Source organism: Sarcophilus harrisii, chromosome 2 (genome assembly GCF_902635505.1).
Source record: "Sarcophilus harrisii chromosome 2, mSarHar1.11, whole genome shotgun sequence".
NCBI classification, from domain to species: Eukaryota; Metazoa; Chordata; class Mammalia; order Dasyuromorphia; family Dasyuridae; genus Sarcophilus; species Sarcophilus harrisii.
The window spans coordinates 370,288,936-370,307,429 of NC_045427.1; the positions used below are offsets into that span (position 1 = coordinate 370,288,936).

The 18,494-nt window shown below is 35.4% G+C and overlaps 1 protein-coding gene across 1 annotated transcript in view; it reads right to left on the reverse strand.

The window, feature by feature from the left end:
* Positions 1 to 6,230: 6,230 nt before the first annotated feature.
* The window catches only part of FAM13B (family with sequence similarity 13 member B), a 231,591-nt gene continuing 219,327 nt past the window's right edge, over positions 6,231 to 18,494 (reverse strand). Inside the window, exon 25 of the mRNA XM_031953318.1 lies at positions 6,231 to 6,297. Coding sequence (XP_031809178.1) covers positions 6,246 to 6,297 — 52 coding nt within the window. The 3' untranslated portion in view covers positions 6,231 to 6,245. The remainder of the gene's footprint in view (positions 6,298 to 18,494) is intronic.

Sequence of the window (18,494 nt, forward strand, 5' to 3'; positions counted from 1 at the left end):
GGTAACATTTACATGGGGTTTCAAAAAATGAATAGGAATTAGGCAGATAAGGAAGAATGGTATTTTAGGGATGGAAAGTAGTCTGAACAAAGTAGTAAACTGTGAGTGGGACATGGGATTAAATGAAGGAGTACAGTAGAAATAGGACTCAAGAAAGAGGGTGATACCAGATTGTAGAAGGCCTTGAATGCCAAGTAGAGGATTATATCTCCTTTCACAGGAAAGGAAATGAGGAATAGGAAATAAGAGATGAGACATCATGGTCTGCCAGGCATTTCTCCCATGATATTAGACTGTCCTTGCCCAGAACAGGACATGCCTGGCATTTGAGGAAGATCCATATAACCTTTCCTACAACAGGAGAACTCCAAGCCTGCTGGAAGAAATAAAGCTTGACTTTTCTCATATTTTCTACCTCTTTTAGCAAGCAGTGAAGAGATATTGGCTCCAAGTTGGGTACAGAAATATCAGCACCCAACTTATGCCAGCAATGTTGCCAGGTTTCCTATGGAAAAAATCATGAGCCTCAGGGGAAATTGGCATATTTCTTCTAAGAATACTCTGTTATTTAAATCCCATATTTTCATGAGCATTTTATGCTTTCCTTCCTGAAGAACCAATTCTGTTTCCCCAGGAAATAGAAGTGCTTCCTCAAAGGATATAATGGAAAGAGCAATGGATTTGAAGTGAGGAGACAGGGGCTAAGACTGGCTTTGCTGCTTGTATGACTATGGATAACTTCCCTCTGGCTTTCAGTTTCTTCATCTATACATAAGGAGTTCAGATTAAATAACTTTTAAGATCTTTGTAGCCCTAAATCTCTGATTCTGGACTCCCTCTAAAGATTCCCAACCTGTCTTAGTTAATGCAGCCAACAGAAGCAAGCAAAGCATAAGAGTTGTTCTATTAGCCAAAGAATATGGCACCACAGAGGTAACTGATATAATTAATCTGTCAGTCATTCAATAAGCATTTATTAAGTACTTATGTGCCAGACACTGTGCCAAATGCTAAGAAGACAAGGAAAAGCAAAAGTAGTCCCTGCTTTTAAAGAATATACATCCTAATAGGAGATATAGCTAGGTATATAAAAGAAATATAGAGCATATAAAATAACTAATCTGAGACAGGACAGTATTAGCAACTGAGGGAATGAAGAAAAACATCTTATAGAAAGTGGGATTTTGGCTGAGTCTTAAAGAAAGTCTAATTCTTAGCCAGAGGCAGAGGTGAGAGGTCACAGCATTTCAGAAGTAGAGAACAGTCAGTAAGGAGTCAGAGAAATGGAATGTCACCTTCAGAGAATTGCAAGTAGGATGGTGTCACTGAGTCATAGGGTAAAAGGAGAATAAAGGCTAAGAAGACATGAAAGGCACAAAGCGTACAGGTTATGAAGAGTTTTAAAAGCCAAATAGTGGATTTTACAATTGATCTTGGAAATAAAAAGGAGCCACTGGAGCTCATTGGAAGGAATTGAGGAGGATGAAAGAGGAGGAGGCACTTTGGTAAAGGAGGGGTGACACTGCTACCATTTAGAGAATGTTGTCAATACATGGTCAACACTTTGAAAAGTCACCTTGGCAACTGAGTGGAAGATAGATCAGAAAGGGAAGAGACTTGAGATTAGAATACCAGTTAGAAGGCTATTGAAATAGATGAAGCGGAGAGTAATAAAGACTTGAACCATAATACAAGTTATTTAAATAGAAAGAAGGTAAAAAAAATCACAAGATTTGGAAACATATTGGATATGAAAGATAAATGAGAATGAAGGATGACACTGAGTCTTTGAGCCTGGCTGACCAAAAATTTTTTGGAAAAGAGGAGGATTTAGAGGGGGAAAATTAATGAGTATTGTTTTAGATATGCTGAGTTTGAGATGCCTACAGGATAGCCAGCTTGAAATGTTCATTGGGCAGTTGGTTATTGGGACTGGAATTCAGGATGCATAGAAATAATAATTAGATCCACAGAGACAATAATATTTGTAGAGCTTGCCAAATAGGGTTGTTATGAGGATCAAATGAGATAATACATGAAACCACTTTGCAAATCTTAAGGGACTGTATAAATAACAGTTACTATTTTTCTGGTTTAACGGTAAAATAATAATAATTAAACCCCTGGGAATTTAACAAAACAAAAAAAAAATTATCAGGATAATATAGAGAGAGGAGAAAAGAATCCAGGACAGAATCTTGGGGAACACTCATGGTGAATAAGCATAACCTAGATGAAGATTCTGCAAAGGAGGTTGAGAAGCAGTCAGGAGAACCAGAAGAGAGTAGTATCACAAAAAGAGGGAGTGTGTAAGGAACGATGATCAGTGGTGCCTAATGCTGCAGAAAGGTCAAGAATGATGAGGAAACAAACACATTAACCTTAATATACATACACATACACAAACACACACACATACACATATATCATGGAAGCTTCAAAGGTTCAGGTTATAATGTAAAACAGCTCAAAATTTGCATGCCTGTGAAATGAACTGAGAGTCTGGAAATCTGGGATTTTTCCATTAATCTAATTTAATAAACTTTTCTTAAGTACACATTATTTGGCAAGACATTGTGTTAGGCATGGAAGATGAAAAAAATCAGTCTAATCATTCCACATGCTAGCCTCTCAAATACTTGAAGATGACTATAGCGTCCTTCTCCTTAAGTTTTTCCTTGTCCAGACTAAACGCCTCCAATTCCTTTATCTTGGCAAAGATAGTGGAGTTGTTCGTCATTTCCTTCTCTAGTTCATTTCATTGATAAGGAAACTGAAGGAAAGAAGGTTAAGTAATTTGCCCAAGATCACACAGTTTGTAAGTAAGTATATGAAGCCAGATTTGAATTTATCTTCCTGATTCCAGGCCCAGAGCTCAATCTACTGTTCCAGCTACCTTCTCAAGGTCAGGAATACCTAAGTTCAAATCCCACCTCAGTCACTTCACCACTATCTGTCTCAGTTTCCTCATCTTCAAATGAGAATAATAATAGCACTTACCTCCAAGATTGTTATGATAAAATAAAATATATTTGTTAAAGTATTTTTTGTTTTTTAATAATATTTTATTTTTTCCCCAGATCCATGTAAAGACAATTTTTAGCATTGATTTTTTTTAAATTCAAATTTTTTTCCCTCTCTCATCTTCCCCCTCCCTGCAACCGTAAGAAATCTGATATATGTTACATATGTTATCATATGAAACATATGATCATATTAGTTCTGTTGTTAAAAAAAAGACCGACATCCAAAGGGGGAAAAAATCAAACACATATAAATATAGAAAAAGAAAAATAGTATGCATCAATCTACATCTAGATTTTATTAGTTCTTTCTCCAAAGGAAGATAGCATTTTTCATCATTATTCTCTTGGAATTATCTTAGATCTGTGTATTGCTAAAAATAGCCAAGTCATTTACCATGGATTATCATACAATATTGCTGTTACCATGTACAATTTTCTCCTGGTTCTGCTCATTTCATTGGCATCAGTTCATTTAAATCTTTCCAGGTTTTTCTGAAATTTGCCTACTCATCATTTCTTATGGCAATTATATTCCATTACAACCAATTACCAAACTTGTTTAGCCATTCTCTCAATTTCCAATTCATTGCCACCACAAAAAGAGCTGCTATAAGTATTTTGTACAAATAGGTTCTTTTCCCCTTTTTGTAAAGCACTTTACAAAACTTTAAGAGCTACTAAAACCATCTTATTAGATTCATTCCAATGTTCTAGCCCATCAAGATCTTTCTAGATCTTAATTCTTTCATCTGGATTTTCAGTTATCTTATTCAAATTCATGCCATCTATGTCTTTTTAATCTTAATCTTAATCATCACAGGATCAATTATAGATCTCTGGATATTCCAATGGAGACCTACCAAGGTGATATTAAATCATGAACAAGTAATTGTTATATCTATTTGCATTCCCATCTAGTCCACATCTCCCTAGCTTTTCCATCAGAACAATATTAAAGTTTGTTTTTTTTCAAATGCTTTAAGTTGCACCTATGGCCCTTCCCCTCTACTTGCTTAACCATTCCTTTTCAGTATCCTTAGCTGGATCTTTTATCTAGATCACATGCAGTAATGTGTGTTCCCTAAAGACTCTATCCTGGGTCCTCTACTATTTTCTCTCCATAAGATTTCACTTGTTCTCATAAATTCCTATGGATTCAATTTATCTCCATTTAGGTAATTCTCATTTATCTAACCCTAAGCTTTCTTCTGAAACCTAGTCCCACATTACCAATACCTAGTGGATATCTCAAGGTAAGTGTCTTATAGAAATCTCATATTCAACATGTTTAAAACTAAACTAATTATCTTTCTCTCAAAACCCTCCCATCTTTCTGACTTCCCTATATGCATGTATATATATTTATATATATTATATACTATACATCATCCTTAAGATCACTCAGGCTTAAGTATCATCCTCAACTCTTCAATCTCTATCACCTTCTATATCCTACTAGTAATCAAGTATTGTCAGTTAAATAAATATAAATATAAGCAAGTATAAAACCATATAAACAAAAATGTCAATAAAAATTCATATATATATATATATATATATATATATATATATATATATATATACACACACAAATACATATTGGTCAGAGTAACCTCTTTCAGTGTATTTTGATAATGATAAGAAGAACAAATAAAAATTGAAAAAATATATTGAGTTTGCTATAAAACCAACTATCAATACAGAAATCAATAACGTGCATTATCATGGAAAAAATGAATTTAAAAATAATAGCATATGCTATATAAATCTGATACACACACATATAAATTAAACAGAAGTATAACTGCATAGTAGACAAAGTTAACAACTGAGGCCTTCAAATCTCCCTATTGGCATCTTTCCTCTATAAATTGGCTCTCTTTATGCCATGACATCTACTAAATGATGACTATGCAGTTCTGAAGGCTCACATAAGCACAAATTATATTGACGGTTAAAAATTAAGGAAGCCTTGCTCAAGATTATAAAGTCTTGGGCAAGAAACTGAATACCTTACAGGCATAGGTGGTATTTTCTTCACTGCTGCCAACTAAAGATCAGGGATTCTAAAGAGAAAAGTGGATTTGGGAATTGAAAAGCTGGCCAATAAGACGGAGTCTGAGACTAAGATATGCATTTCTGGACCCCTTCTTAAGATTCTAGCTCTGTTAAGAACGTACTTGCCTGCAACATCAATATTATAGGAGGATCAATTCTGATGAGCATGACTCTTTCCTACAACAAGATGATTGATGCCAGTTCCAATCATCTTATGATGAAGAGAGTCATCTACATCCAGAGAGAGGACTGTGGGAACTGAATGTGGGTCACAACATAACATTCTCACTCTTTTTGTTGTTTGCTTGCATTTTATTTTTTTACTCATTTTCTTTTTTTGTGCAGCAAGAAAATTGTATAAATATGTTTACACATATTGGATTTAACATATATTTTAACATATATAACATATATTGGATTGCTTGCCAGCTAGGAGAGGGTGATAGAGGAAAAAAGGCTATGAAAGGGTCAATGTTGAAATATTATCCATGCAAATGTTTTTAAAATAAAAAGCTTTAAAAAAAAGAATATATTTGCCTGGAGTTTTGACAAAAAGTTTTTAAACTAAAAAGGCAAAAAGGAAGGACAAACTTGTCCATGTAATACACCAAACTAAGGTATTTATCTTCTATATAAAAAGAAGTGCTAAGGTGGAAATCCAGTTAAAGAAGCTGCCATTAAAAACAAGTTGTCAGACATCTGAACTATCCTATAAACATATATATATATGTTGTGATGAGATAAGAAGGGAAAGGAGAGGAGGCTGATGTAGGTCAGACCTGCATCTATTTCTTCTACATTAAACATTAGAATAAATATTCTTCTGTGTTAAATTAAATTTCTACATTCTACATTAATTCTAAATTCTAAATTATTTTAAATCACTCTAAATTACATGTTAGAATGTAGATAAATGTTAGAATAAAAGGAGGCACTCAAAAATAATTGAAGAATTACTAAAAGAAAGTTTACTCAGCCCTGACTTGGAAAAAATATTCAACAGAGATAAGTAACACTTAGCTCCAATAGATAGAGCGACTATATGAAGACATGACAGGCCATTAGGCAGGTTCTAGTGACTCATGTAATCTTGGAATATCTTTAACATCTAAAGGACACTCACCTTATGTGACAAAACTTAGCAAGATACAACTACTTTATTCAAATATCTGAAGGAGGGATAAAGGGTTTAGCTTTGTTCTTCTCCTTGAACCTAAAAGGCAAAAGAAGGATTAAAGAGCATAATTTGCAAGGTGATAGATTTAGGCTTGATAGAAGGAAAAACTTCCTTAAAATTAGAGTTATTCAAAAATGGGAGATTCCTCCCTCTCTGAATGTCTTTAAGCAAAAGCTGGGTGACCTCATATTAAGTTGTAATAAAAGGAATTATTATTCAGTTACAGATTGGATTTAATGGTTTCTAAGATCTCTTCCTACTCTAAAATTCTGTGATTCTGTGACTCACTATAAACTCACCAATAAAATTATTGCCATGGACTCTGAAATTATAGATAAAATAATCTCTATTTTTGCCCTTAAATTGGCTCAGAAATACATAATATATTATTTAGGTATAATTTTCTGAGTCTTCTTGGTAACAAATGGACATGCAAGACCAAGACATATTTAAAAATCTATAAAATGCCATGTATGTGTGTCACTTTGAGTGAATAACATTTATATATATATATATATTCTTAAATTCTTCTTAAGAATGATTTTACAAATACAAAATATTACAATGAATTACTAAGAATTACTAGAATCATAGTATAAACCAGAGGTGTCAAACTTCTGTCATTCAAAACTCCCAAAACTAGTCCCAACCAAATTAAAATATAACAGAAATATTTAACAAAATAAATAAATTAAAATGTAACGACAAAGATAACGTTGTCTTCTAACTCAATACATTAGCCCCAAAGGGAGTTTCTATTTAAGTTTGACACCAATGGTATAAAAAATAACTTGACCATCTGCAGTAGGTGAAATATGAGAATTGCATTAGTTTCTTTAGCATTCCAAACTACTTTTAGAACACTGAGTCTCATAATTATTTATTTGTACAGCTACATAATTACAATCTTGACTCTTCTAAGGAAAAAATAAAATTCAATCAGTACCTGAGCTGGAAAATGAAGTGAAAATGTTAGTTGCTTAAAATGCCCAAAAATTATACCCTAAAATATTTCTAGTTCTAAAGCTATTTTACAAGGATTAAATCATCAACTACTTTCAGAATCACAGAATCTCAGAATTGGAAGGAACTCAGATACCATCTAGTATCATCCATATTTGAATAGAAATTTCTTCTACACCAACCTTAACAAATGGTCTCCTAACCTTTACTTTAAGACCACTAATGAGGGAGAACCCACTAATTCCCAAGGCATCAAACTCCATCTGAGGATAGCTCTGGGGTTTTTTTTCTTTACACAGACTAATTTTGTCTACCTGAATTTTTCACCAATGGTTTCTAATTCTGCTCTTGGTGACAAAGTAGAATGATCTGGCATCTCTTCCACATGACAGCTTTGCAAGAACTTCCCAGTCATTATGCCCCTCTAAATCTTTCTTCCTGCAGATTAAATATCCCCAGTTCCTTCACCTGATCCTCCTATACCACAATCTTGAGAAATCAATTGCTTTATTGTTCTCCTAAATTGTAGAACTGAGAAAGGAACATAACATTTCTGATGTGGTCTCTCCCAGGGCAGAGTACCTTTCTTGTTCTGGAAACTATATTTTTCTTGGAGTATATAAGGTGTTCAGGGAGGACTAAGACCTCTGGTGGGAGGACTTGTGCTTTTCAGTGCTGTTCATTGAACATTCTGTCTGCCTGTCCTCTAGCTCTCACCTATATCACCAAAAAGTTGTAATATGTATAGCAATCACCCTAAAAATTTTCTCAACAGACTAAACCAGTTTAATGGGCCTCAAGCCTGTCAGTGACTTAGGGGATGCCTACTCAAATATTTGAAGACTTCTCCCAGTGGAATTGATGATTAAGAACAATTTTGTTTTAAGGACCATAATGGCAGCTAAATGAGGACTGTGGAATGTTCAGAGTTTGCTCATACACAGAAGACACCAAGGTCATCCACTGCATCCTAAATCATCGCTTCTATCTTGCCACCAAATACCACTGATTCTGGAAGAGAAAGTGAGGCTGATGATTTGACTCACCTCTGCCTCACAACTCAGATTCACTCACAAGTTAAGACATGACCTATTATTCACTACTTTGCCCAGTTTAAAGTCCTGTGTTGATGGGTGAGTAAAGCAACAGGTGTAGATACACTTAGAGCTGTAGCTATAACCCTGCATATAGATGGCCCAGGATAGCAGATTTCACGGTCCCTTGGGTGTCAGGGAAGCCTTTTTAGGGACTGTATTGCTTACCTCCTGGTGGGAGAAAGGGACTAGAAAAAGGTCCCCTAAAAACTTTCTGCTTTACCCAACCCTAGCCTGCTTACAGTGGCAGACTGGGATCTCACCTTGCAGTCAAAATACATATACTTTTTTTTTTGCTAAAGTGATTCTCACCATTGATACATTGAATACATGCATGCTCATGCACAATATGAAATCCAGAAAACCTGAAAGACAAATGATTCTTGTGGCTTGAGAACTCATCAGGTACCTCATCCAATTAGCAACCCTGAATGGAAAAAGACTGGCAAACAAAGACCATTTTACTGAAGTTGGAACTGGATATATATCATTCTGGAATGGTTGTCATGATGAAGAGCGCAATGAAACAGGCATGGGTTCTGTAATCAGATCTAATCTAGTTATCAAAAAAAATTACATAACTCCCAAAAGTAGTGAATGGTAGGCTCATAACAATATAACTGACTGCCACTTGCAGGAAAACATCACACTACCATCATTAATGTGTATGCCCTCAGTATTACAAACCCTGATGAAGTCAAAGGAAAACTATGTGAAAACCCAGAGACCTTCATCTTCAATGTGCTGAAAGAGGACAAGCTTATAATTCTAGGTTTCTTTAACACCAGACTAGGCACAGACTATCAAACATGGCAGGGAGTCATTGGGAGGAATCGAGTTAAAAATAATAATAGTAATGGTCATTTACTATGGAAAACGTATATATCTCATGACTTTATCACCAACACTGTCTTTCACCTATCTCACAATAATAAAATGTCATGGATGCACCCTCACAGTAAGCACTGGGATTTAATCGATTGCATCATTGTCAGAAGAGACAGGCAAATGTGAGTAATAAAGGTGATGTGAGGCACAGAGGGCTGGACCAATCACAGACTTTTCCTCTCCAAACTAAATGCCTGCATTCAGGAAAAGCAGCAGTCCAAAGTCAAGATACTTGTCACAAGACTCGACATCAACAGATAGAACATTTCTCCATGTGTGCACAGTTTATTGCTGAACTGAAAGGAGAACTGAGTCAGCACACAGAAACAGTGAAGCAGAAGAGGAAAGGACAGCTTTCAAAGATGAAGTATACAATAGCACATATGTTTATCTGGGCCAGAACACTCACCAACATCAGTACTGATCTGACAAAAAAAAATGATGAGAAAGTTGAGAAGCTTCTAAATGAGAAATGAGAATGATCAGCAGGAAAGCTCATCCATCTCCAAGAAGTCAGAAAGCAAAGTGCAAGTGAAGCTTAGAGAGATGTAGAATTCTTGGCTCAACGAGGAAGCAGATGAGATTCAATTTTATGCTGACAGCAATAGTCCCAAGAGTTTCCATACTGCCCTAAAAATTATATATGGGCCAAAGACCTTTAGTGCATCTCAGCTACTCAGAACTGATGGAGGCATACTAATTAGTGAAAAGGACATGATCCTGTATAGATGGGCTGAATACTTTCATAGTGTTCTTAACAGATCTTCATCAATCAATAGTGAAGCAATGATTATATGTCTTTAGCCAAACCTCCAACAGAAACAGAGGCACTGAGTGTCATCAGGTTTCTTTTGAGTGGCAAAGCATCTGGCACTGATTTTATCACAGCAGAGAACTACAAGGTCCATTGTTCATGCAGAAATTGACTGAAATCTTCTAGATTATAAAAGAGGAAGTAGAAGTTTAAGATGGCTCCATTTTCCATTTCTATAAAGAAAATGGAAACAGACCATCCTGTGCTAGGATCTCTTGCCTAGTCAGTGCTGGTAAGATCATTGTCAAAGTCCTCCTTAATTGGCTGATCCTTTATCTGGAAAATGTTCACCTCTCCAAGAGTCAGCATGGTTTCAGAAAAGGTCAAAGAATGGTTTACATGATGATTGTTACCTGACAACTCTAGGAGAAATGTGAGGAGAGCCACAGAGATCTTTGCATAATATTTGACCAAGGCCTTTGATACTGTCAGTCATGGGTTTCCGTGGAAGATTATGGTAAAATCTGGTGGCCTGGAGAAGGTTATCGGCATTGTACACCAGTTTCATGATGGTACATTTGCAGGAGTTCTGGGTGAAGGACAATGTTCTTGTACTTTCCCAATCACTAATGTAGTGAAGCAGAATTATGTGCTTTGCTCCCAAGCTCTTCAACATGTTTTCTATGATCTTGTCAAGTACCTTCAACAAGCATGAAAAACAGCATCAGATCATCTTCCATATTGATGGGAAACTATTTAACTGGAAAAAGCTATAAGCCAAAACCAAAGTGGAGGAAGAGTCAGTACCACAATCTTTTGTTCATAGATGATTGGGCACTCGATATAGCTTCTGAAACTGAGATGAAACATAGCATGAATTGATTTTCTGCTGTCTGTGCTAATTTTGGCCTAACAATCAACAAGAAAATAGAGGTCCTCCACCAGTCAGCACCACATCAATGGTTCCATGCTATGGAATGCTATGGAACACTTACCATGACAGTATACTTTCCAGGGAAATCTACATAAATGATGAGGTTGATGCAATTATTTCAGAGCTAGTTTAGAAGCTCTGAAAGAAAGTATGGGAGATAAGAGATATCAGGACTGCATGCAAAAATGAAGGTCTATAGAACTATTGTGCTGACTATACTGTTGTATGTCTGTAAAACCTGGACAGTCTATCAGTGCCATGCCAGAAAACTGAATTTCTTCCACTTGATTTATCTCAAGATCCTGAAGATTCCTGTCAAAATGAAGTACCAGATATTGAGTCTTCTCTACAGCTCAACTGCCAATCATTCAAACTCAATTGCAGAAAATACAACTCTGATGGGATGGCCATGTAGCCTGAGTACCAAATATATGTTTACCCAAAAAACTATTTTATAGAAAATTTGCCCAAAGAAAGTATTCACATGAAAGTCAAAAGAAGTATAAGGACACCCTCAAGGTATCTCTGAAAAACTTTAATATTGACATGGGAAACTCTGACACAGAATCACTCAGAATGGTGTGTCTGCATCAAAGAAGGTATTGTATTCCATGAGCAAAGCAGAATTGTAGAAGCACAAAGGAAATGTGAACTACTCAATCCAGAACAACCTTCACCCCAAATGTCCTAATTAACCACTTGTGCTTGACCTATGATAGTGCCTTCCAAATTCAATAGCTGAACATACAATATATCTTGACCCCAATGTCATGATGCCACTAGTCTTCTTCAAAAATGAAGGATGGACAACCACATACTTCTCTTAATAAAGACTAAGATTATGTCGGTTTTATGGTTGCCTTGTCACACACACTGTTGAATTATATTGAATTTGCAACTCACTTAAGCTCCTAGATATCATCTTCTTTAACTATTGTTTATCCACTCCTTCTTTTATTCCCATATTGTGCTTGTGAAGTTGATTTTTAAGTAATGTTTATATTTATCTCTAGTCAATTTCTTCTTATTAAAATCATCCATCATTCTTGCTTACCAAAACCTTTTTGAGTCTTCAGGAGGACAAAGAGTAGATGTATATGTTAACTTAAGAGACTTTTCAGTAAACTTCAAAACTAGATTCCTTATTGTCACTTTTCTGGCTACTTTGTAATTGTGAGATATGCTAAAGTTTTCATGTATAAATAAATTCATTTCAAATTTGTATCTTTTTCAACTTTAAGCACTAGCTATCTAAACATTTCTTGAATATAGAGGAAGACAGCAAAGAGAGATACATTAGATAAAGAATCACAATAATAATTTTTGACTTTTGAGAAGCTCCAAAATATTTCCTCTATGAAGAACCATATGGACAGGAGAGAGCTCATTTCTCTAATACCAAAATTAACCAGATTGTCCTCTTGGCTCAAGAGTTTTGGTTATTGTCAAAATATTAATTTTTTATTTAAGCTAAAAATGAAAATAGTTCTTCAGAACTAATGATCAAAATTCTCAAGGCAGAAGTCAAAATATTATTCTTGTTCACACCAAAAAACCAAATACAATAACCTAAAAAGAATTCAATATTCTATTTAGAGTCCACAGTATTCTCTGTAACTTGTGGAAAACTACAAGTGAAAATGTGTCTATCCATATTAAGAGTAGCAATGGTGCTAAGGGGAGTGGTACAATTGAGCTATCCATCTCCCATCTTTCCTTTAGGATGTGAAAGTACACCAAGTCCTTTTTCCAGTCATGTACATAAATACCTGTAATAATAATTAGAATTAGCACATCAGAGAGGGAAGAATGGCATGTAACATTAGAAACAGGAGGGATCAGCTAAGAGGAACAGGAAGAGCTGTGTAGAAAAGGAAGCATACAAACAGATTCCAAAGGAAGGAAGGATTTTGACATGTGACAATGTAGAGCAAGACCATTCCAAGCAAGAGACAGGCCTATGCAAATATATAAAGAATGCAACTAGAAAACAATAGGTAGTCAATTTTGGCATCATCTAATGCATAAAAGGAAAAGTGTGATAAAAATTGAAAAGTGGATTGGAGTCAGATTGTGGAGGGGTTCTGAAGGTCTGAAGCACAGTAAACAGTACATTGAGTTTAAAGTCAAGAAGATCTAAACTACAATCCAATTTCAGATATTTACTAGCATGAGTGATCCTGAATATGTCAGTTAACTTCTGTTTGCCTCAGTTTCTTCAACTGCAAAATTGGGATAATGATAGCACTTACCTTGCAGGATTGTTGTGAGGATAAGGTAATATTTGTAAATAAGGTAATATTTGTAAAGCATTAATCATGTGCCTGGCCCATGGTAGGTACTAAATAAATATATATTTCCTCCTTTCCTTTCTTCACCATTGGTGAATCATTGAAGGTTTTTAAGCAGAAAAGAGAACATATTTGTATAATAGATAGCTTACTTTTACCTTAAGTGTAGAGCAAGTTACACAGTGTGGATTAGGAGGACAAGAGACTCAAAATACAAATAAACTAGGTAGAAATCTGTTCAAATAGTCCAAGAAAGAGGTAATAATGATATGAATTAGGAAATGACAAAAGGAAAGGGAAGTAGAGAATGGAGGCAAAAAATATACCTTAAAAACAAATTTGATAGGACTTGGTCATTGAATGGATGTTTGTTGTAAGGAAAGGGAAAAAAAAATAAATATGACTAGGATTTTGAGCCTAAATGACAAAAAAAAAATGGTCATGTAGTAAACAAAAATATAGAAATTATAGACTGATGAGTGTAACTGTGGGTGAGCCACCTTATCTTTCTGGCCCTTGTTCTTATCTTCTGTGAAGATAAAATTAAATGATCTATGCAAAAGCTTTCAGAAATTGTAAAACCCTTTAGAAATGTAAAGGATTGTGAAGAATGTTATTATCAACATTGTTGTCATCATTAACAGTTAAAAAAAAAAATGAGTACTCTTAGCAGATCTGCTCACTCTAATGTTTCACTACTTTAATACACCTGGGGACTATCTACCCTCTTGTATTGACTGAACAGATTGTTATTACCATGGCAAGAAAGTGAGACCAATATAATCATCTTCTTTCTGTTCCCTATAGGTACCCAGGGAGGCCAAGGGACATTCTCTCTGGGGGTGTGTGCTTGGAATGTTTCATAAAAATGTCAGAGTAAGTACAGGGACAGTCCATGGGTATGTATGTTTGTCATTTAATAGTGCAGAATAGTAAGCCTTTCAAACAATCTAAACTTACCAGAGTAATCTTGAAGTAATTGTTTGCTTTACAAGGCAGTTGATTTGTATTTGTTTAAAAGATCACCATTTACTTATATGACCTGTGGCCTAGAACCACAGTTCTGGGTTTATATGTACCACTTTCAATATTGAAAGTTTCTTACAAAAACTCTTTTGTTTTCTCATACAAGGAAACTTCCTGGGAATACCAGTATATAATTCATATCTAGATCTTTACAGAGAAGATATATGAGCCCTTCATTCTGACTAATAAAACTTAGAATAAATCCAAGCAGAAAACTGCAAAGTCCAATGGGATATAGAGAGGGATCATAAACAAACTTACTTTAAGGGACTTTCAACTTACCCAGAAATAAGTCCCTCTTCAAAAAAGGAAAGAAAGCACTTGCAGTCACTAGGAAAGTTGATTTTTTCCCTAGTGAATTTCACCTCCTAGGGAGCTATCCCAATCTAGGTTCATAAAATCTTGTGGTTGAGCACCCCCATCCCTTCAAGACAAAAAGTATTTTGGACCCCTAGAAAATTGACACATTTCCTTCTAGGGAGCTAATGAATTATTCCAAAAAAAAAGAATAAAACAGCTCTATAGTGACCCCTGTCCTTTGGTAGAAAAGAAGGAATCCATCCAAAGGATGGTACTATGAGTACTCTATATATTTTAGAATGCACCATAAGAAAAAGGGTCTACTCCACATTTAAGCATTCACAGGAAAAAAAAACAGAAGAAAGGTCAGAAATGAAACATAGATAAGCATTTGAAATTTGAAATTTTCATGTTGAATTTATTATAAACATAAGAGGAAAAGCAAGCTGTATATAACAGCAATTCATGGTGCCAGGTGCAATCCTCTTTTTCTATCCTGCTTTTTATGTGGAAATGCTCATTTTGTTTGGTTTTAAGTTCAAAATAAAAACAAAAATTATTTTTAAAGGAAAAGGAATCTACTAATATCTATCTTACAGGAAAGTAAAGAAAAATTGTTTCAACTATTTATGGGTTCAGAAGCTATCTGCTGAGTTCTGCAGCTTTCTGTCAAATTAAATAGATCCTATCCTATCTTATCCTATATTCAATGTATTACTAACCTGAGTGTTTGCATCAGATTTGAAGGCCCTTTTACTCATAGAAGTATAGATAAACTATATCCTGATATTCCGATAAAAGAGTCAGTCTAGATGGAAAGAAGGAAAGGGGATAGAACCAAACCAAACCAAAATTTATTATTTCCAAGATGAAACCACATTGGATCATAAGAGAGAAGTTATTACTGAAAATGTTCCCAGACTGAACCTCATTCGTGTAATGCCAAAATTATTCTTTGTTTCTGGAGCACAAGTCTCAGTTGACATAGTAGAGAGAGGACAGAGAAGGTTGAAATAAAAATGTTAAGAATCACTAAAAAATTAGTCAGAAATAAGGATTAAAATATCTTTGGAAAACTTGTGCAAATAAATGGAAACCGCAGATTCCATTCATAAAAATTCACTTAAACACACAACTCTTAAAGAACACACAAAGCAAAGAGTTCCATTAAAAGTCAATGCCAAACCTGTGATTTCATTGAGTTGTGTTCTATTTTATTTCCCTCACAGGATAAAGAGAAAGACCACTAGCGTTTCTCTGACCATTGTTTCTCCGGTCCATGAAGTTTCCAATGGCTACATGGCCCGTCCTAGTTTCTCTACCTTAGTTCAGCCATTGTCGATGGACCTCCAGAGGGTAGGTTGAATTTCAAACCTTTTACAATAGATAAAGAGGCATAGACAGACAGGGGACATTAAAAGCCATTGTCTTGAAAAGTGTGAGCAAGGAATGCTTCTCAGCTGTGCTTCCAAAAAAAATGAGTGATGGCAAACAGAATTAATTTGAGAACACCATCCAGGTCAACTTGGCCATTTGTCACTGTTTCTAAGAGCTAGATTCCCAGACAGACTATGCAGCTATCCAGGAATGGAATTCCCCTGCAATTGAAAAGAAAAAGACAATAAGTCTTTTTTTAAAACCCAAGAGATCTAACATGAACAAATGTACAGGGATTTAGAGGCAAAGAATATTGTATTTCACCATCTCAGCTGGTGGAAGTAGGGGATAAATGAAGAAACAGGAGGGGGGGGGGAGGATTCAGAATAGAATTTCTTCTTTCTACCATCTGACTTCTAACTTTAATCATTCAACCAAAATTGCTCTCTCCAAAGTCACTTACACTAACAAATGGCCTTTTTTTAGTTCTTATCTGTCTTGATCTTTGACTCTTTTGATCAAATGATCCTCCTGGACAGTCTCTTCTCTCCAGGTTTTCATAACCATGCTCTCTCCTGGTTCTCCCTCTACCTGTCTGACCATTCCTACCTACTCAATCTTCTTTGCTCTCACAAGTAGCAGTGGACTTTAAAGAAGCACCCGCCTTTTCAGAAGGTGAAGATACTCTGAGTGATGGGGATGAGGAAGTATAATAAAACTGACCCAGTGAGTGGTCAGTATCCACCTAGGCTTTATCATAATGAATGACTACATTTTTTACCTTCTTGTTCCCTGAAACAGATGTCAAGTCCCTGCAGCAGTTTATCTGGATCCATATGTGGAACACCCCCCATCTTTACCAAGGTAGTTTATCAATACAGCATAGCCAAACTGAATGAAGACAGAAGAAAAACTCAGATTTTATATACTCTTGAAAAAGAAGATTTATTTTTATTTATAAAGGGGCATAAAATCAGATATATCCATGCAGCCAATTTTCCAATGAATGTTGTTCAACAATGCATTTTATATAGCACCAGAGAGACACGAACACAATATATTATCTATGGGTATTTGTTGTGTGCCATTTTTAGTCACTTATATCAGCAAATAAAGTATTCTTTGTTAAAAAAAAAAAAGGCAATGAGGACCTAGAGAGAATAAGTGGGAGTTGCAAGGAACCCTAAAAGTTATCTAACCCTTAACACAAGGTCTTGCACATAGTAGATGCTCAACAAATCTTTATTCAGTTGAAATAGTTTAGTGCTTCCATTTCATAGACGGAAAAGCTGAGTCAAAGAGGTAAAATGACTAGCCCAAGACTACACAAGCTAGTGGATTTTCTTGATTCTTGCTCAATAACAGCATTCCTATATCAAAGACATATTTATGCTCCCATGCATCCCACCCAACCCCAAAGGACAGTAAGGATACCTTGACCATCCAAATATCCCTTTCTGATGATATCTTTGAACAAAGAAGCGTTTGCTATGTTTTAATCAGAGTCAAAAATCAGCTTTCACAGAACTCTCCATATTGGAGATAGGAGACAGAATTAAGGAATAGTGCAAGAGACACGGGTAAGAATCTGGGCATCCAGCATTCCTCCCCATGCTTCTGGATTCCTCTTCTACATCTCATCCTGATGCAGAACCAGATCTCAGGAACAAAACCATGTAGGAAATTCTACTAGAAATACAAGAGAATAAGTGAAGCAGGCAATTTAGGAGGGTGAAAAGAATATTGGATTAGAAATGAGAAAACCTAGGCTCAAATTCTATCTCTGCCATGTCTAAACTGAGTGACGTTGAACATATCCTTTCCCATCTACTAGAAGAGGTATGAAGTTTCATCCAGTTCTGATTAACAATCCTACAAGTGCCATTGGCAAGATAGGAAGATCAGGGAGAAAAAAAACTTCATTTGCACCTAGTTGAAGCAAGAGTGCTTGGGAAAGTCAACTTCAAAATAGGCCCTCAGAAAGCTCATGGATAACACACACTGTCAAAAAAAAGAAGTTTAACTAGTTCTCACAAATTTCCTTCTTTCTCCTTAATCTCTCTCATATCATAGTTCTAGGGACAGAGGAAAGAGGAAAGAGGGCTGGATTTGGATGCAAAGATCTAGGTTCAAATCTCAGCTCTGCAATTTGCTTTCTGTGTATCCTGGATCAATTTACTTCTCTGGGTTTCAATTTCTTCATCTGTAAAAGAAGAATATTCTATTCAATTAGTCCTAATGTCCCTTCTAGCTCCAAATCTATAATAATGTAAATAGAAATGGCTCACATGTTTGTGTTACTTTAAAATTATTTCTCTGGAAGATTTTACAAAGTTTGATTCAAAAATTATCATCCTCATTTTACAGATGAGAAAGCTGAGGATCTGAAAAGTGAAATAACTTATCCCTGGTCACACAGGTCAATAGCCAATATTTGAGTCCAGGTATCCTGGCTCCTATACTTTTTCTTTTCTTTTTTTTCATTTATGTATTTAATTCATAGTATTTTATTTTTCCAAATACATGCAAAAATAGTTTTCAACATTCACCTTTGCAAAACCTTGTGTTTCAATTTTTTCTCCCTTTCTCTAGCCTTTTCCCCTATT